A 20,714-nucleotide genomic window follows, 5' to 3' on the forward strand; every position below is an offset into this window, starting at 1 on the left:
TCAAGAATATCAAAAGGAAACGCCAGAAGAGTGAATTCCCTCACAAACCCAAAGCGCACAACGAGATGCATTGGGACGTACAGTACGTGTACCTCTGTTAAAAATCTGCACGTATTAGATATGCAAACATTATAGACTACAAAGTACAGCAGGGTAACACATACTCTATAACATGTGCATAACGTAACATACGACCGCAGAGCTATTTACACTTGATCCAAAATGTAGTTTAACCATTTAATAATTTTTTTTTTATACATATTAACATGTACAGTATTCTTTAGTGGGGAGAGCTGGAACCGTTTCTCCAACATCCTTTAAAAACACACACACGTCACACCCGGTTGTTCTTTGAAAGCACTCTACGCTCTACTTCACCATAAATAAAACAATTACAAAAATAGACCTCACTTCAAACAGAGCCATAGCAGGAAAAAAGAGCGTACAGCCATCGTGGAATGATAAAAAAAACAAACGCATATCAACCTGTAGGAATAAGATGGAGGAAGGGATGGAGACGCAGGTGGGAGGGGAAAGAGCGGGGGCTGGTTTCCAGGACGATGTGTGTGAAAGAGTTTAAAGCTGGAATTCCAATGAAAGACAGCAGTTTAATGGGAATGTTTGAGGTTGTGACGGGCTGGGGATGGTGGCAGGGATTGGCTGGGACTGTGGTGGTGACGTGGGTAGTCTGGGGTGGAGGAGGTTGAATTCCTGGCATGGGTTCCCTTTGAAGCACAAAGCCGCCCACCTTTTTGTGGAGGCCAACGCAGGACGAAGTGTTGAGATTAGTAAACATCAGCGATACAGGAATGCAGGGGGGTTAAAAACTTCAGGTCCATGTTGGATTAGTAGTGTGTTTACATTCACAGGTACATCCCATCGTACTAAGGCTCAGGAGGGTACGGTGTGTGTGTGTGCGTGTGTGTGTGTGTGTGTGTGTGTGTGAGCTGCTGTTCCTCCTGAGTAGCAGTAGACTGAAAGCGAAGCTATTTTTTCTTGGAGTTGACGCTCTTGCAGACCCAATTCATGCCCTCCTGAAAGTGAAGTAAGAGAAGAGAAACGGCGTGATGAGAGGAAGAATAATGGAAAAACAAATGTAAAAAAAGGAAAAGAAAAGCTTGTGCGCTCACCTGAATCCCCTCGCCGGTGAGGGCGGAGCAGGACTGGATCTGCCACATGCGGTCCCGGATGGTGTGCAGATTCAGACCCTCTGCGATCTCGGAGGCCGGGGCGGCTGTCAGGAGGTCCTGCTTGTTTGCAAAGATCAGCACAGGGACGCCACTCAACTTCTCTTCATCCAACAACTCGGCCAGCTCCTGCAACACACAAACACCTGTTTATTATACTGTCACAGAAGGAGTCGCCGAAAACCCCCCCCCAAAAAAACAGCGGGCAGACGTCACGCTGCCGCGCCAATACGATCAGACTTGTCAAGGTCCGCTTGAGGCGGTTTGAGTCCCATACAGTCAACAGTAAACATCCCACATCCATCACTGTCAAAAGAAAGTAAAAAAAACTTTAAGGATAAAAACACTAAACACAAGCCGGGAGTTTGTGTAACAGCTGATTGCTTCCTGCAACAACAAAGCTCAGTCTTTGATTTCCCTGTGAAATGACGCTGCCTTCAAGCGCAGTAGGATAAGCAGAGATCATAACAATGACCTGACAGAAAACAATCGCCTAATTGTGAGATATAAAGTCTTCTTGTGCTATATTAAGGGGTTAAAGAACACAACAGGGCCCGAGGGGACATTCCCACCACCTGACAACCCTGTGGCAACTCCCCAGAGCTGCCGGAGGCTGCGTGAATGCAGCCTGGGTCACAGAAATGAAGACTTGACTCCTGTGATACTTGACTAAAGGGCCAAAACAAATGCCTGGTGTTTACATGTTCAGATGAACCATAACACAGAACATTAAAGACACAAAGGCGGCGACAATAACCATAAAACTTGAAAATTGAATTATAAGGCATCTGCACCGAAAGTACTTGGTCTCAGCTATGCAATTAAAACAATATAAAAAAAACAATTACACAGCCTTTAAGAGAAAAGGTTCGATCCATCTCACTTACCTGTCGGCAATGCAAGACCTGAAAGTCTCGCATTTGACTTCCAAGATTTTAAAAAAGGTACAACAGTATTTTGAATCTGAAACAATTTGTTAAGGGACTGAAAATTATTCTGCAACAACGAAAAATGTGTAGAAAAAAAAGGTGACAAGTGAAAATGTTGTTGTTTTTTTGCCTTCTGAGAGAAAATATTAAATGGAAAGAATTAATGTTTCATGTTCAATCAAATGTTCAAGATTTTGTGAGAGTGTGTCGACAAAAACAATTAGAAAAAACGATCCTCAGATGAACAGATAATGAAGCCCGACAGTTTTGTAGCACACACAGTAAGGGTGGCACAAAACATCCCTTATTGTACATACCTGACCCGTTTCCTCAAATCTCTTCCTGTCAGCGCTGTCAATGACATAGATCTGAAACAAAATTGAAGTTTTTCTTGTTAGCATGTGCAGCGGGCCCTCAGTGCCCTCATAACGGCGACTTCAAATGGTGCATGAAGCTCCACTCACCAGCACATCTGTGTTTTCAAAGTAGTTTCTCCAGTACGGCCTGATCTTCCTCTGGCCTCCAATGTCCCAAACATTCAGTTTAAAACCCTGAGACTGGACGCTCTTGATGTTGAATCCCTGGAGAGAGGACACAAAACGTAACTAAGGGTCAGAAACGGGAAGCAGATGGAATTCCTCGTCAAAAATTCACACAGCCATGTTGTATCGAAGCCGAAGTCCGCTTTTGATTTGGCGGTTACGGGAAATGTAACTTTCTGCACACAGAGCAGGGAAGTGAAATGAGATCACAGGTGTTCACTGAAGACACAGGTGGAGCCACACTCTGCTGCCAGGTGTCAACAGATGTACTGAGAACTGTCCACTTGTTATCTGAACGTTCAGGTCGGATGTTAATGCCAGGTGAGAACATTCCTTGCACCTCTTACTGTTGTGAAAGCATGTTAAGACATCTTAGGTAAAGCCTTAAAGCCGCCGGGAACCCACTTTAAAGATAGTGAGACCTTTATTAGATTTGTGAAAACGCAAAAGAGTTAGATTTCACTGCTTGTTTCACATCTTGACCACACTGGACCAGGTCAAAAATAAAAAACACTTTACTAAAACTTGTCAAATCTGGACTAGATTATTGAAGAGAGTCTGTAAACACAGTTTCAGATTTGGGAAACCTTTATTCTATTTTTAGAAATGAGAGTTGTTCTGATTCGATGTAGTATCAGAGGCAAAAATGCTGGCATCGTTATCGGCGAGTATTGGAGTCCAGGCATCGATCCGATACCACATACTTTATTAGAAATAGAAATCTATTTAATAGTTAGCTCCGTTAGCTCTGACACAGTTCTTCTTCACTGCTGTTTTAGAGGGGCGAAGAAGAACTGATCACCTGACACCTGTTAAAAGGAGCCAACGTTAGCGCATCATGTTGGCGGTTTAGCAGAATTTCACAGTGGATGTTCCCACCAGTAAGACGGCGGCTGCAACATACGCAAAGACTCAATTTCAAGGGGTGGCAGGAGTGGTGCAAATTTCAACACCAGCAACTTAATCAAACATTTAAAGACGCGTCATGCGAATCAAACTGCAAGATAAATCCCCCGAAGACGTCCAAAAAGAAACAAAGATAACCGACAACATTTTGGAGTTGATTGTCCTGGGTTGACTTGTTTTAAAGTATTTTTTGTTTACTGTGTAGCTGCTGCTCTTTTGATTTACTTTATAGGTTGGTGTTGCACTGTTGTTAAATACTGCACTTTTGTGGATGCACTTTAATTAAAAAAAAAGAGTATTCCTATATTTATTTAGTTAAGTTGCTGTTGCACTACTGTTCAATTTAAAAATAAATGGCTTCCACTTGCTGTAGTCATTCATGTTGTAAAAAGGGTTTAACCGGAGTCAGGTTACAGTCAGTCATGTAGGCGTAGTAAGTTGACTGGGATCGGTATTGGTACTTGATATCGGCCGATACCCACAGCACGAGTATCGGAATCAGGAGGGAAGAAAATGGTATCTGAGCATCTCTAGTAAAATAGCACAAAAAGAGGGATTTCACTGCTTTTTTCCACATTGATCTGGATGAAAAAACACAATTCCTACCTAGACTTGACAAATGAGTTTGCTCCAATAAAAGGTGGTGCATGCATGAAACCTCCCTCCATACCTGTGTGGGGGTGATGTGGCTGATGTCCTCAGAGGCCAGCTGTTTGAGCAGGGTGGTCTTCCCGCCGTTGTCCAGACCCAGCAACAGTATCCTGACCTCCTGGTCTGGTGTGCTCTTTAGCTTACGCAGGATGGACAGCAATCCCTGCAACAATCAGCAAACAAGAGCCATGTCACGTTACTTTTCCAGGGGGGAGCTCTCCCCTGCTGCAGCTAACCACCATTGTAGAAAAGCATCTTTTCTTCCATCCATCCACCCGGACTCCCCTCCACTTACAGGCCGTCCAAGGGGATTCTTGTCCCCATTGTGGCTTTTTAAAGACGTGCAAACACTCTGTTAACCGTACTAACACATGAGGACACTAACGGGTCGCGTAAGTAGCTAATCACGGCATCCTCTTTAGTGTTATTGTGCCTTGTTGCGGGCTAGTTTCTATGCAGGGCACGCATATAGGAGCTAAACGTAGCTACCGAGCGAAGCTAATCTCCACTGATGACTGAACGGAGCAGCTTTTTTTGCACTTAAATGTTTTTCTCGGTGAGTTGCGGAAAGCGGCAGACATTAAAACCTTCAAATATATTAAAGTGGACGCTACTCGATGTGAATATGTTCAAATTATACTTGGTGTCATCGGTTAACAGCTAATTATCACGATAAAATACAACTCACCATCTTGTTGCCTTCTCTCTTGGAGACGCCGCTGAGGGTTACTAAGGGGGCTGACGTCAGACGCACAGTGACGCAAGTTACGCAGAGTGACGCAGTTACGCAAAGTTACGCCCTCTTCACTGATAAACTGGAGTAGAACTTGGTTTGTCTCATTTACATTTTTAATTTCTAACAAAATTATATAATTAAATCTCGAGCTATTACATAACATCTATCCTACTAAATCATACATATATTTTTTATCTTCTGACAAATATTACTTCTGTAAAAAAATAGAGAGTATCCATTTATTTTATATCACTTTGATGAGAAAAAATATTATTTTTGGCTCCTTCTCTCACAATAATACATTAAACATAATTCATCTCTTTATATTACTAGGTAAATTCCATATACATAAAGTCAGTAAGCCCAAGGCAACCCCTTCGTTCCCATTATATTATATATTAACGACCACTTACTCATTAACGCCATCCCTTGCACAAATGCACATTTTACTTTATATTTTATATTCTATATCTATAATATTTTACTGTCTTCTTTTTATTTAGTTGTTCTTGCTAAATTATGTGTATTCTTTCTGTGTATATTTGTATCTGCTATGCACAAAATTACCAGGTCAAATTCCTGGTAATAAAGTTGATTCTGATTCTGATTATTTTTAATTTAATTAGAAATATATTTTTCAATCTTATCATTTGTTGAATCCAACAAAAAAGTCAGTTATTAAATGTTATTCAAATTATATTTAGTGAACTTTTCTGCCATTATAACTTTCCCTATATATTTATACATATATATATGTTATTTTAATTTATTTATTTTTATTTCCTTTTTATAATTTATTTATTTTATCAGACCTATTTATTTATTTAATCTATTTACGTATTATTTTTAATTTCTATATTTCTTATATTATTTATCTAATGGCTCCTAGAAGGCACTTAAACACATTTACAAAGGGCGAACAAGGCTGTCACATTTATAATATTATATGATTATATATATTATATTATATTATTATACATATATATATTATATGTCACAGATATTAAGTCAATACAGGCTTCTGTATATGCACTTTTGTTGTGTATAGTCATCTGACCGTTGTTCCTAAGCCGCCGAGGGTGGTTACCAGGTGGTTACTAAGGGGTGACGTCCGACGCACAGTTACGCAAAGTCACGCACAAAACTCAAGCACACGCCCCAAACAAAGATGGAGGACAAGTTCGGTTAGCTGCTTGCTAACGCTTGCTAACGGTTAAATGTTTAAACTGTTAGGCTAAAAGAGTAGTGTCACATTTTTGATTGTGTGGACAATTATTGCCAATAAACGTATATTGACGGCGTCTCTACTGTGTTTTCATTTAAGTCAGTAAAATAATAATACATGTTTTTTATTTTTTTTTAAATCATTTTTTTATTTTATTAAATTATTTTTTATTGACACATTATGTTTCTTACATGTTCCAGAGTTATACACAATACCCCAAAAAATGATTATTAAAAATATGTCATTTTTAAATAAAGCGTCCGGTTTTCGTTTTTTTTGCCGGTTTATGACGTAGGGCGCTGCCCCAGCCTGTGATTGGAGGACGTCATGCCACGTGCACACGTCTTTACTATGCCACACGAGCACATTTGACTACCTGACAGGTCGCCGTGTTGGCTGGTCGAGGAGGAGGAATCCCACAAAGGTGTGTTTTCTGTTTTCCGTCTGTAAAAAGTGCAGCTCGCGTGTCGTGTGTGTGTGTGTGTGTTTGTTTGTTGCTCTGCAGACGTCAGCTGGTCACTCCAGTCAGAGTTGCATCACTCTGAGTTCCCACTGACGCGTTTCAACTCTCCCACAGCGGTTTGCTCGGTTTACTGAACACCAGACCAAACATATGTGTGTGCACAGTGCGTTTATATCTGTTAAGTGTAGAATTAAACCCATTCAATGCATCAACACCGCTGCTGAGCTCGTGCATTGTGTTAACTCGACAGTGATCCAGATGTGTTCACGTGCTGGCTGTGATCAGGCCTGTGGATCCAGTTTCTCCAGACTCCTGAACTGAACTGAACTGAACTAAACTAACACTAACACTAACACTAACAGCTGCTCATGCTTAACTCTACTTCCCCTGCATGTATGGCTGCAACTATTATCCTATGATCTATTCATCATTGCAATATTGTCGTGTTTACAATTGCATTGTTCTGTTTTTATTTATATTTATTTATATATATGCTTGCAGAAGTGTCAAAAGTGTTTAAATCCATTACTCAAGTAGGAGTATAGATACTAGGGTTTAAACTACTTCTGTAGCAGTATCAACTCAAGCTTTTTTACTCAAGTAAAAGTGCAAAAGTACTGGTTTCAAAACTACTTTAAAGTTTAAAAGTCAAAGTAATGTGAGGGGGAAAAATGTCTTTAAGGACAAATGCAGACAGAGCTTTGCCCACCTCCCTAAAAACATTTGTCTAAAGGCCATATTCACTATTATGGTCTATTAAAATGTTAATGTTGAACTTGTTCTTTTTAGAGAAAAAAAATAATAAAAGAAAATAAAAAAATATATTTATAGAAAAGGAAAACGTGTAAAAACTGAGAACTGAAAGAGCGACTGCTTTATTTTCTTGTACCTTACAATTTACTAAACAAACAAACTAAACAAACATTTTTGAAAGCCAAGTCATCAGAGAAGTTTGAAGAAATATCAACAAATCAACACCCATGTCTAACTCTCTATATATATGTATATACAGTAAAGTATAGATACCCAAGTATTTGTACTTTGTTACTTGACACCTCTGTATATTTATATCTATATTAGTCAAATGTTTATATTTTCTCGAGATGCACTGATATATATATATATGAATATTTTGCATTTTTACACGTTTTGAGAGGCTGCTCGTGTCCCTTTTACGTGCAAAACCTTTGTTGCACTTATTAGCATTACTATTTGCGTTAATTCTGGTGAAATAAAGCCGCACTTATATTGTATTTAGAACCAATTCAGAACCGGGTTTCAGTACCCATCCCTAGTGACGAGGGTCTTTTTTTGAATATAGGGAGTAAAAAGTACAGATAATTGCGTGAAAATTAAACGAGTAGAAGTAAAAGTCTTCTGAAAAATAATTATTCCAGTAAAGTATAGATACCCAAGTATTTATACGTTGTTACTTGACACCTCTGTATACTTATATTTACATCTATATTAGTCAAATGTTTATATTAGAGCTGCACTGATCCATCAGATACCCAGGCTGAGCGTGTGAAGCGTAAACCACATGAGTGAAGGCATCAGGCTCCACATAAACGTTTATCCCTGTTTAATAAAGGTAACAAATGAACACAGATTTAAATTCACTTAATATTATTTATGAACAAATAAAGCGTACATTAGCAGCATAAAGAAATAAATAACACTTCCATGTAAAGTGCAAACAGATATTTTAAAATGTGACAGTATATAAACAGTATTATATATGTTGTGTGTGTATATATATGGTGTATTAATCTAGTATTTAGGGCCACGTTGGCTCTCATGTTTAGTCCCCGTGAGGTCCTGCAGGCCCGTCCCCTTCTTTCTAAACAAACAGCTGCAGAATCCATCCAGTTCCTGCCGGACTGATGCTCCTCTCCTCATTTGCCCTTTATTTACAAAAGATTAAACCACGTAGCAAAGGTTTCACTCCAAAAAACCTACAGTAAATAATTACTAATGTAAGTGTGAGGACGCACAGTGGGACGTTTGGATATTTGGAGCTGCAGTCAGCAGGTTCTGGTTCCTCCGGTTGCGTAACAGGACGCAGAACGACGGCCCGTGGAACCATTTACCAGGAGGCGGTCGATGATTTCTGGGAAGTTTGGCCCTTGAGAAGTTTTTAAGGGCGAAACAAGAGTTTGGGTTCGTTCAGGGTTGAGTTGGGTTTGAACTCAAGGGTTTTCTTTATTGTTTTGATCTAATGGTTGTTTTCCCCATTAATGATTTAGGCGATAAAACGCTTAAAAAGGTGGAAAAAAGACTCTCATAGAGCCAGAAGAGACGTCTTTGAAACAGGGTTCATACGGGGGCTGGAAATCCTTTAAATGCTGGAATTTTAGTGTTGTTTTTGAATTGTATTCTTCTTATCTGCTCCTTAACATTCATGTAAATGTATTAACTGTGAATTGAATCTACATTGTGTGTACAATGTAATAAATAGGCATTTTCATGACAACAAATAACAAATACATACACACAAAAGTGCTTAAATTTAGCATAAAGTACGAGGATAAGACGTTGTATTCAAATTTCTTTCACAACAAATGGCTATAGAATATACATTTAAATAGTATAAATTAAATATTAAATGATACCATCGCCTTTAACGTGATTTAAAAAAAGGTATAATGTAAATATGGAATTTACCACAACTGTAAAGTGCTGGAAAGCTTGAAAACGGAGCTTGAAAGTGCTTGAAAATGGTGTACAAACCCTTTTAAAATGCTTCTTTTGTTTAGACTAGGGCTGCAAATAACAAATATTTTCATAGTTAATTATTTTCCTGGTTAAGCGATTCGTTGTTTGGTCTATAAAATATCAGAAAAGCTCAAGACGACGTCCTCACACGTCTTGTTTTGTCCACAACTCAAAGATATTCACTTTACTGTCAGAAGAGTGGAAATATTCTTATTTAAGAAGAATCAGAGAATTTTGACGACTTATTAATGGATTATCGAAATAGTTGTCAAATTGATTAATAAAATGTTCTTTGCAGCTCTAGCTTTGAACAACTAACGCTCTAAAACTTAACTAAACTTTGTTAACTGTCATATAAGATGAACGAACGCAGCAAATCTTCACATTTGAGAAGCTGAAACCAGCAAAAGTTTGTCTTTTTGCTGGAAAAATACCTGGATTCTCAAAAAACAAGTCGACAATTAATTTTTTATCCAATCGTCAAAGTCACAATCAGCTTTATTGTCAATTCTTCACATGAAGAAGTGATATAAGGAATCAAAATTTCGTTTCTCACTCTCCCATGCGTAGACTAGACAAGACAAAGACAAGACACAATGGTTAGTGACACAACATAAAAGATCTAACTGCTATAGTAACAACAAAACAATACAATAGTAGTAATAATAATAATAATAATAAAAAGTAATAATGATAAAGTGCAGATGGTGGCATAGTAATGCAAAAACAATTGATAGCAGCAGGTCAATATGCGCAATTTACTAAGCAGTAAATACACACACACACACACACACACACACACACACACACACACACACACACACACACACACACACACACACACACACACACACACACACACACACACACACACACACACACACACACACACACACACACCCTTTGACCCACTGAGCTAAAAGTCTGTTAATGTTACATCGACTTAAACCAGGTCTGTCTGGTTCCACAACAAACACCCACCAGGTTGTAATAAACAGACACATTTAATTCATTCATTAACTGTAAATCAGTCGTCACAGCTTTGTACTTTCCTGCTCATATTTCTTTATTCCATACTGTTCTCTCCGTCCTTCTCTGCAGGTCTCGGCTGCAGCTGCTGCGTGACCTCCTGCAGAGTAAACGGAGGTCGTCCACAGACTCTGGACTTTTTAATGCATAAAGTTGGGAGCGCTTTTTCACAACCGCAATGGCTCTGAGCTCCTTCGACATCGACGCGCCGCGATGGGATCAGTCCACGTTCATGGGCCGACTGAAACACTTCTTCAACATCACAGACTGGCGGACGGCGCTCTTACCCGACTCCCGCTTGGATGAGGCCAAAGCTTTAGTAGAAAGCTGCAGGTAAGAAGATGCACGAGGGAGGCTGTCACTGACAATATGACGATCCCCAAAACAACTCAAAATATTATATATATGTTGTGCCGTTGCTGTTATTTTGGACATTAAAGTCAATATCTTTGTTTATGGATATGTTATGCACCTCATTATGAGCTTCTCAGGTGAGGCTTTTTTTATACTTAGTGCAAAACACGGAGTTATTGACATTTTAAAGATATTAAATACGCTTTAATCAAGTTGGAGAAGGCCTGATATTATTGGCCTATCACAGACTTATATATATATATATATTATATCTATATATATATCAGTATCAGCATATGTTTTATGATGTGAAACCTTTTTTACAGAATATATAGTACAGAAAATGATGCCTGGGATGATTTTTAAATAGTATCTTATAGCTTTTTATTTTATTTTAATTAATATAAATGTTTACCAGCTGACTGATGCTGAACTTACAAAGCTATTTAACTATTTCTTGTGTGTTTTTTAAATTTATTTTCTATTTAAATGTTGAGAAATTGACCGACACTGAACATGTTTATTGAACTATTCATTTTATTTGAATTTATTCTTTAATTTTTCAGTGTTTATTTAGAAACGGTTGACAATAATACGTTGTATAAAGTGTAATAATACTAATTATTCTTTAATAAAGTTATTTGTTAGGGAAGCAGCCTTCTGAGTACAGTTTGCGGAGTCATATCGGTGCAAAATCCACTTAGAAAAGATCTGTTTTCACATCTGTAATCTGCTTATTTTCCCCTCTCAAATCGGTATCGGTCTTAAAAACTCAAAATCGGCCCCTAAATCAGTGTAATAAATCAGACAGAGCTATAGATGAAGCCCACAGTGTGTGAAATCCACGTTTGGGTGGATTTTCCCTTTTGATATTTTGCCCCACACCCCGGGGTCTGCATGACTTTCATCTGCAAGTTTCAACATGAGAAATGCAAGAGCGTCTCTGCACAGCCTTGACAGTATGAAAAACGCGTTGGTGTGTTTTTGGTGCTCCGCAGGGCCGGGTCCGTCCCCCCCGGCACCACGGAGGAGCAGCTCCACTACGCTAAGAAGCTGTACGACTCGGCCTTCCACCCCGACACCGGAGACCGCATGAACCTCATCGGCCGCATGTCCTTCCAGGTCCCTGGAGGCATGGCCATCACCGGCTTCATGCTGCAGTTCTACAGGTAAGAGCAAACGGAGACGAGCTGCTTCCCCCCACACACGCCGCAGTTTCACAGAGGAAAAAGGCTTTAGAGGTTTCATAACTGTGTGTTTTCTAGGACAGTTCCTGCTGTGGTGTTCTGGCAGTGGGTGAATCAGTCCTTCAACGCGCTGGTCAACTACACAAACCGTAACGCTGCCTCCCCCATCACTCCCAAGTAAGAATTCACTCTAAGCTTTCAGTGGACGTGTTTTTAAAGGATGCTGGGATTTGTCTCGAGCCTCTTTCAGACCTCGTGATGTAAACGCGTTGCAGTGTCACGTCTGAATAAGTTCCTCAGTCACTTTTTACATAAAAAACAAAATCAGAAATCTTACTAGGTCGCGTCTATAACATGTCCACAAGTCTTCCAACAAGTCTGAATCTAAAGGTATCGTATGTTTCCACAGATAAATGTCTAAAAACGACTCGATCTTTTGTTATATATATATATGTTATTGAGTTGTTTTTTTACGTTATCTCGCGTTTCCTGTCATTTTATTCAAGGTAACGCTCCATTACATGTGGTCGCCTGTCAGTGTCGTCATATCCTCTTTCGTGCATGCGTCAGCGTTGTTGTTCAGGTCGATGAAGCGGGCAAAAATACTTTTTTTGTCTCTCTCAGGCAGATTGGAGTGGCCTACTTCACAGCGACCAGCACAGCGTTAGCAACAGCCGTCGGACTCAACCTCTACACAAAGGTACGAACACACACACACACACACACTTCTTGCTTTATTTATCAAAAATCTTCTGGATACTTTGAAACAATGAATCAGTCAGACGGTTAGTAAACAGGAGGAGTGCACAAGCATTTAAAAATATGCAAATATTACATTTTACCTGTTGTATTTAAGCGAAGATATCCTTCTCTATTCAAAGTGACTTGTCTGTTCCACCTGCGGACTGTCGCCATGTATTTGTAAGGTGATATAAAGCGATTTATGACAGACTAAGTGTCTGTTTGTGAGGACGGGGGTTTCTGCACAGACAGGCACGACCATATCTCAAAAATCCTTTATTCTTTTGAAGATTACAGTCATCAGAACATCTCTCCTCCTCTTTAACGCCGCCTACAGCTTTGAACAGAGTAGGAAACTTCTGGAGCTCTCCTGAATTTCTTGTGTGATGTGTTCTTAGACTCTTCATGTCATCACCTCTCCGGTTTAATGTTTCTGTACTATGTGAAGTAAAGCTGACAGTCCTAACACCTGTCGTCGTCGTGTTTTTTGTCTTCCCTGTCCCACAGAAAGCTCCTCCCCTCGTGGCTCGCTGGGTCCCCTTTGCAGCGGTCGCAGCAGCCAACTGCGTTAACATTCCTATGATGAGGCAACAGTGAGTCCTGTTGTGTTACCGTGTGAGAAACATCTGTGTTGTATTGTGCAGACTTTAAGGGCGAGGTGCGCTGAACTCAAAGTGTTTTTAAGACGGACTCAACCTGACGGTGGCCAATGCAGTCGGACTTGTCACAGTCAGTTTGAGGCAGTGTGAGAGAGTCCCGTCAAACAGGAAACACCCTGCCTCTATCACCACGAGGGCGGCTAAGGGGCATTAAACTTCTGGTACATTTTCCAGAAACCCTCCATGGGAAGTTAAGCTTCTTTGGAAATGTGTCGTAGTCCACGGGCTCAAATGGGTGGCTTCAATAGTCTTGTGCTCTGGGCTCAAAAATGTGGCCTCAGTAGTCCAGGGTTCAAAGGGTTTTCATCTGTGCATGTGATGGAGGAATGCACCGTGCACGTAGGGGGTGTGGCGCCAATACGCCTGCAGTAAAGAGTGAGTGAGCTATGTGCATGTGAGGAACAGCAGATAGATAGATAGATAGATAGATAGATGGATATTCTCCAGTGCACAAAGTGTCAAACTTTTGCTAGAAGATATTTTCCCCAACTTCACTGGAAATCAAAGTTAGAGACCAAGTTATGAATACTTGATTTATTCTTAAATACTGTTTTAGTGTCCATATTTTGTGTGTATATCACTGCTGTAGTAGCATGTTTTTTGAAATAACCAAGGCACAGGGCGGCAGGTGGTGAAGTGGTCAGAGCAATGGCCCCTTGTAAAGAGGCTGAAGGTCCTCGAGGCAGCGGCTGCGGGTTCGCGACTCCGACCTGCGGCCCTTTGCTGCAGGTCTCCCCCTCTCTCACACCCCATTTCCTGTCTGTTCTGTATAATAAAGGCTTGAAAACTGGCAAAAAAGTAATCTTTTAAAAGAAAATACGCAAGGCACTTTAACAAAAACCTTTATTTTGTGAAAAAACACTGAGAAAGTAACCAATGAGTCGGTGTCAGGAGGGAAGATTTCAACAATGTTTTCTTAGGGCTATAGGATTCAAAAATGAACAGGAAGTGCAGAGGCCACAGCTTTGAATGGCTTCAGCTCATCTGCGCCCACAGGACATCACTAGTTTCTCACTCTGGTTTCATCTTGGTCCGTTCTTCTTCAGTCTCTTCCACAGTTCAGTAACTGTAGTGGGTTTCTAAGTCATTACTTTGTCCCCAAGGATTTTCCAGAGATTCTCTATGGGAATTTTTCAACCCTACTCAGAACCACAATTTAAAAAAAAGAAATTATACACAAGCACTTCCCTGCTCTGACTTTGTGTAACAGCTGATTGTTTCCTGCACAAAGCTCAGCCTCTTGCTCCTCTCTTAATGCATCTACCGAGCGTCAGTGATTATCTGTGAGGTGAGAGCCCAAAGGCTTTAAAACCAGCCCCAGCAACAGTCTGTTAACCCTGCTGCCACCTGCTGTCGTACCACCAGACTACAGAGACAGAGAGACTCTGCATCTCTGCCTCCATCTTTCTTTGCTGTTATGTCGCATGAAGAGACTACAACTTGCATTCGGTTGTGCAACACCGTGTTATAGATTGAGGCTGAATCTTAACGTCTACCTGTCTTTTCCTCTAGTGCCACCAAAGCATGTTTTTAATTAATCGTGTCATATTGATGATGAGACATTTCCCCTACGACACAGACTGCTGCTATCCACCTCTATGACCTCATCACGCCACTAAACGAAGCAGGTGTTTGCTTTAAAATAGAGGAAATGTTCCGCAATATCACATGATTAATACAGCCTGTCATGACTGAAAGAACGAGGTCACGGGTACAAGCGGCCGAAATGTGTTTCCTCAGGAGGGGGGCTGGAGTCTCCCTTAGAGAGAGGGGGAGAAGTTCAGCATCCGTGAGGAACTCGAAGTAGAGCCGCTGCTTCTTTGCGTTGAAAGGAGCCAGTTGAGGTGGTTCAGGATCATCTGGTAAGGATGAACCCTGGGCGCCTCCCTAGGGAGGTGTTCCAGGCACGTCCAGCGGGGAGGAGGCCTCGGGGAAGACCCAGGACCAGGTGGAGAGATTAGATCTCCACACTGGCCTGGGGACGCCTCAGGATCCCCCAGTTAGAGCTGGTTAATGTGGCCCGGGAAAGGGAAGTTTGGGGTCCCCTGCTGGAGCTCCTGCCCCCGCAACCCGACCCCGGATAAGAGGCTGAAGATGAGATGAGATAATACAGCCTGTAGATATGGGAATTAATGAGAATTGTATTCATACCAGTGCTCGTATCGATTCTGCTTAATGGTCCAGATCTTTAGTGATTCCTGATTTTCTGCTGAGCCTGTGCAGCACTTCTGGACCGTTTCATCCTCGACGCTATGACTCCTTGTTGCAAGTTGCAGTTTCACATTGTTGTTTTGCAACGCACGACTGACATGCCGGCATTTAATGAGCTCCGAGGCACAAAAACAAATCAGGTCCCTGACCGCAAGTTTAGCTAACGAACAACGGGAAGTTTGTTTATTGTCCCGGATAATCTGACTTTAAAAGCTGATATTTCTCCTCTTTGATCGGTTTTGTTCTCTCATGGTGAAGATGTGAATCATTCAGGGAACTCAGATCCAGTAAAACCAGCTCCTGTTTCCTTTTTGTCTTCACTGTCAAAACAACAAGGGCGACGGCTCGCTGTCTGAAAGCACCTTTATTCTTTTTTCTTTCTCATGTTGTCGTGTTTATTCTCTGTAGCACTCCTCAGGAAATGGGCCCTGAAACGAAAAGTTCTGCTGAACACTTTTCGTTTTGTTTTAAACACCTATGGTTCCCCCTGAAGCCCCAGGGTGCTTTTACAGATTGTTTACAACAGCGCAGTCATCAGTGCTTTGAATTCTGTTTCACTTTTGTTTCACTTCACCTTGATTTCGTCTGTTTTTCAGGGAAATTCTGAACGGTATCGCCGTCACGGATGAAAATGGCAACAAACTGGGCCACTCTAAGGTCGGCACTCTGGGAAAACTTTAACTTTACGTTTAGTTTATAACAGATAAACAAGAGTTGTCCTTTTTCATAACGTCTCTTTAAATCTTTTTTTATGTGCCTCCGCAGAAAGCAGCTGCAAAAGGCATCACTCAGGTGGTCGTCTCGCGGATCACCATGGCTGCACCAGGAATGAGTAAGAACAGGAGTTTCACCTTTTTAGAAAAGTTACGATGAGTCTTTCAGGTCGTCCTCTTAACCTTTCTTCTTCTCCTCTCTCAGTCATCCTCCCCATCATCATGCAGAGGGTGGAAAAATACAAGTTCATGCAGGTTAGACCTTCATTACCTCTCACACTTCACAAGCGTCCATGTTGTCATTCTTTGTTTTTATTACCCTCTCTTTTCCAAGGGAGTCCCGGCCAAGACCGCAGCATAACGCACAAGATTCACGTTTAAAACCAAAACAACACACAACTAAACATCATAAATCAACAAATTAAAACATATCAGATAAAACAGATCACTGCGCAGAGACAGTACACGTGCAAATTGTATTCAAAAAGTCCTTAATCCGGCTTTTGAGGGATTCCAGTTTGCAATGATCCTGGAGTTTATTCCAAGATAAAGGAAATATTTAAAATATTTAAAAGCACTTCCACCAAACGCAGTGTTGGTTGGAGGAACATTGAACATAATCAGGCTGCTGGAGCGGGTGCTGCAGGTTCTGGTGTTTCTGGAGCGGGTGCTGCAGGTTCTGGTGTTTCTGGAGCGGGTGCTGCAGGTACTAGTGTTTCTGGAGCGGGTGCTGCAGGTGCTGGTGTTTCTGGAGCGGGTGCTGCAGGTTCTGGTGTTTCTGGAGCGGGTGCTGCAGGTTCTAGTGTTTCTGGAGCGGGTGCTGCAGGTTCTAGTGTTTCTGGAGCGGGTGCTGCAGGTTCTGGTGTTTCTGGAGCGGGTGCTGCAGGTTCTAGTGTTTCTGGAGCGGGTGCTGCAGGTTCTAGTGTTTCTGGAGCGGGTGCTGCAGGTTCTGGTGTTTCTGGAGCGGGTGCTGCAGGTGCTGGTGTTTCTAGACGCCAGTAGATCTTAGTTGTGCACAACGTTGATGCAAACAAACGTCTCAATATCATGCGACATGTCATTTTATTTTTATTTTCTCAGCGTTTATTTCTACAACTGATGTATAAATAATGATTAATAATGTTATTCCTAAAATAATTTTATTTATTATTATACGATTTAATGGTTTTGCATCTATTTTTAATCATTTTACATTTCTATGTCGTGGTTTTGTTTCTCTCTGTGGTCATTTTACATCTATTTTCAATCATTTTGTGTCTTTGTTGTTGTTTTTGTCCCTTTCTGGTTGTTTTGGGTCTATTTTCAGTCATTTAGCATCTCTTTTTGGTCGTTTTGTTTATATTTTCGATCATTAAGTATCTCTTCGTGGTCGTGTGTGCGTGTCCGTGTGTGTGTGTGTGTGTGTGTGTGTGTGTGCGCGTGTGCGTGTGTGTGTGTGTGTGTTCACAGAAAATCACGTATCTCCACGGACCAATTCAAGTGATGATGGTGGGAGTGTTGTAAGTAGAGTCCCGGAGACGTTAATGAGCTCAGGAGTGTTTTTTTATTGTGGCACAAATAACTGTTGTTGTCTCTTCTTCTGTAGTTTGGTCTTCATGGTGCCTGCGGCCTGCTCGCTGTTCCCTCAGAGATGGTATTTATGACACACGCAGCCTCCACACCATATACACCGTATATTACGCCATTTATCATTTCGCTCCTGTTACGATGTCAGACTCTGTTAAAAACAGGATTTGTACGTAGTCTAGTTTGTAAAATGCTTAATTTTAACCGTATTTAAGCTTGAGAACATGCTTCAAATGTGCTCCTTCATTTGCACAATCTTTCATTCATTCATCTTCAACTGCTTGTCCCTGTCGCGGACCCCAGCTGACATCAGGCTTGAGGCGGGGTACACCCTTTTATGTTTGAAATGACAAAACCCCAGATTAATAAAGGCTTCAAGAGTCTGGAAGTTTTTGTTATCGTTACCTTGAAAATGCTTGAAGTTGATTCTTTTTTTTTAAACTGTACAAACCCTGTAAAAATTTCAGTTCATGCAGCCGAACCAGAGATGTCGTCTGTTCTTATTCCACATGTTCTTCGGCCTACATTTCCCACAATGCACCTGCACCACTGACCGTTTTCCTAATATCTACTGACAGTAACGTAGAAAGGGAGCGGATGGGGTGCATGTTTGGTTTGGAAATTTAAAAAACAGACAATTTGATGACGCATTCCCATTTGGAAAATAATTTATAGTATTTCATTAATAGTTATTTACGTTTTGCAACAATTTTTAGACATTTTGCATCTTTTTGTGGTGGTTTTGCATCTATTTTTAGACATTTTGCATCTTTTTGTTGGGGTTTTGCATCTATTTTCAGTCATCTTGCTTCTTTTTGTGGTGGTTTTGCATCTATTTTTAGACATTTTGCATCTTTTTGTGGTGGTTTTGCATCTATTTTTAGACATTTTGCATCTTTTTGTTGGGGTTTTGCATCTATTTTCAGTCATCTTGCTTCTTTTTGTGGTGATTTTGCATCTATTTTTAGACATTTTGCATCTTTTTGTGGTGGTTTTGCATCTATTTTTAGACATTTTGCATTTTTTGTAGTGGTTTTGCATCTATTTTTAGACATTTTGCATCTTTTTGTGGTGGTTTTGCATCTATTTTCAGTCATCTTGCTTCTTTTTGTGGTGGTTTTGCATCTATTTTTAGACATTTTGCATCTTTTTGTGGTGGTTTTGCATCTATTTTTAGACATTTTGCATCTTTTTGTGGTGGTTTTGCATCTATTTTTAGACATGTTGCTTATTTTTGTGGTTATTTTTCATCTATTTCAATCACTTTGTGTGCCTTTGTTGTTGTTTTTTGTCTCTATGTGGTCGTTTGGTGTATACGTATGGTCATTTAGCATCTCTTTGTGATCATTTTGTTTTAATTCAGAAACATTTTATGAGTGCCTTGTAGGCCCATTCGGTAATCCATCCATGGTGTAAGCAAACAAACCAGCTTTAGCTTGTTTACTCAAACTAAGTAACCGTGTTTCTCTTCTCTTCTTTCCCTCCCTGTCTGTAACAGCTCCATGGCCGTGTCGAAGCTGGAGCCCGAGCTGAGAGACTCCATCGTGTCTCAATACGGAGACGCTGTACGACAAGTCTACTTCAACAAAGGCCTCTGAGGTCGAGAGGGCAGACTAGCGTCATCTACTCTCCACACAAGACCGAATACATATGCGTTTATGTAATAGGTCTTCATTTTCTAGTTATTAGTCACGGAGACAACGCTCCTTTCCTACGTCGTCATATCGGTGCTTATCGGTGGAATGATTTTGATCAATCATGTCACTTTTTAAAAACTGTTTTTCTTTCTTTGGTTCAGATCTTTACTGTTTTCCAAGGGGGCACTGTGTACTCCTGTTGAGAAAGCAAAGGATCTCCTCTCAGGAACAGCTCATCACTTTGTCCTTCATGGTCTGACTCGTCTGTAGCTGTTTCCATTGTTTGTTTGTTTGTTGCTTCCTTACAATCTGTGCCTTCTACTGCTGGGTTTTCTTTAAATATCGGCTTTTTCTGCAAAAACCAGAAAGGTATTAATGTGCATGGGTTAAAACTCTGAAATGGTCCTTCAGTGTGTGTGTGTGTGTGTGTTAAACGTGGAGGATACTGCCCTCTTCTGCCAGGATGGAGGTGGATGTACAACTTGTTTGAATGATTCATCTGACGGGTTTAGCCGATTGGATCACGCCGTCGCTGTGTAAACTCAAGCTCGTGCCACAATCCTCTGTGTAAACTGGAATAAAGCCACCCACATATGTGGAATCTAAACGCCCCGTTGTGTTGTTTATGTCGTTTCAAGCCACTCTGAATGTTAAGTGTTTTATGTTTGTTTGTCTTTTCTGTTTTGTTTTCGTTTGCTTGTTTAATTTTGTTTTATTTACATCAGATCGTTCATTTTGTCAAGAAATTAAATAAAAACACCGACTATTTTCAATTCACGTCTCAATTCAATTTAAATCACAATTCAATTTAACTCACAATTCAATTTAAATCACTATTCAATTCACGTCTCAATTCAATTTAAATCACAATTCAATTTAAATCACTATTCAATTCACGTCTCAATTCAATTTAAATCACAATTCAATTTAAATCACTATTCAATTCACGTCTCAATTCAATTTAAATCACAATTCAGTTCACATCACAATTCAATTTAAATATATTAGATAATATAAATTATGTGAAAAACCATCATATTAAACTTAAAACAAAATTTAAATCACAATTCAATGCTCAAACAGGGGGACGTGGTAAAATGAAGTAGTATAATACCAAGGAGGACATACATATATTGAAAACTATTACACACACACACACACACACACACACACACACACACACACACACACACACACACACACACACACACACACACACACACACACACACACACACACACACACACACACACACACACACAC

The 20,714-nt window shown here is 40.4% G+C and overlaps 2 protein-coding genes across 2 annotated transcripts; one reads left to right on the top strand and one right to left on the bottom strand.

Moving 5' to 3' along the window:
• arl3b (ADP ribosylation factor like GTPase 3b) lies at nt 1-4,925 on the bottom strand. The gene is made up of 6 exons (XM_083932470.1): nt 4,904-4,925; nt 4,235-4,378; nt 2,581-2,697; nt 2,434-2,484; nt 1,131-1,316; nt 1-1,034 (listed from the first exon to the last, which is right to left on the bottom strand). The coding sequence occupies exons 1-6, from the start codon at nt 4,904-4,906 to the stop codon at nt 987-989; spliced, it is 549 nt and encodes a 182-aa protein (XP_083788596.1). The 5' UTR covers nt 4,907-4,925; the 3' UTR covers nt 1-986.
• A 1,600-nt stretch (nt 4,926-6,525) lies between these two features.
• sfxn2 (sideroflexin 2) lies at nt 6,526-20,053 on the top strand. Its single transcript, XM_083932382.1, has 12 exons — nt 6,526-6,600; nt 10,456-10,716; nt 11,736-11,906; nt 12,003-12,101; nt 12,549-12,624; nt 13,173-13,258; nt 16,132-16,192; nt 16,301-16,367; nt 16,454-16,503; nt 17,698-17,747; nt 17,834-17,881; nt 19,313-20,053. Exons 2-12 carry the CDS (start codon nt 10,562-10,564, stop codon nt 19,410-19,412), a joined length of 963 nt encoding a protein of 320 aa, XP_083788508.1. The 5' UTR covers nt 6,526-6,600; nt 10,456-10,561; the 3' UTR covers nt 19,413-20,053.
• The last annotated feature ends 661 nt before the right edge of the window (nt 20,054-20,714 follow it).

The sequence above is a fragment of the Echiichthys vipera genome (assembly GCF_963691815.1).
Source record: "Echiichthys vipera genome assembly, chromosome: 18".
NCBI lineage: Eukaryota > Metazoa > Chordata > Actinopteri > Perciformes > Trachinidae > Echiichthys > Echiichthys vipera.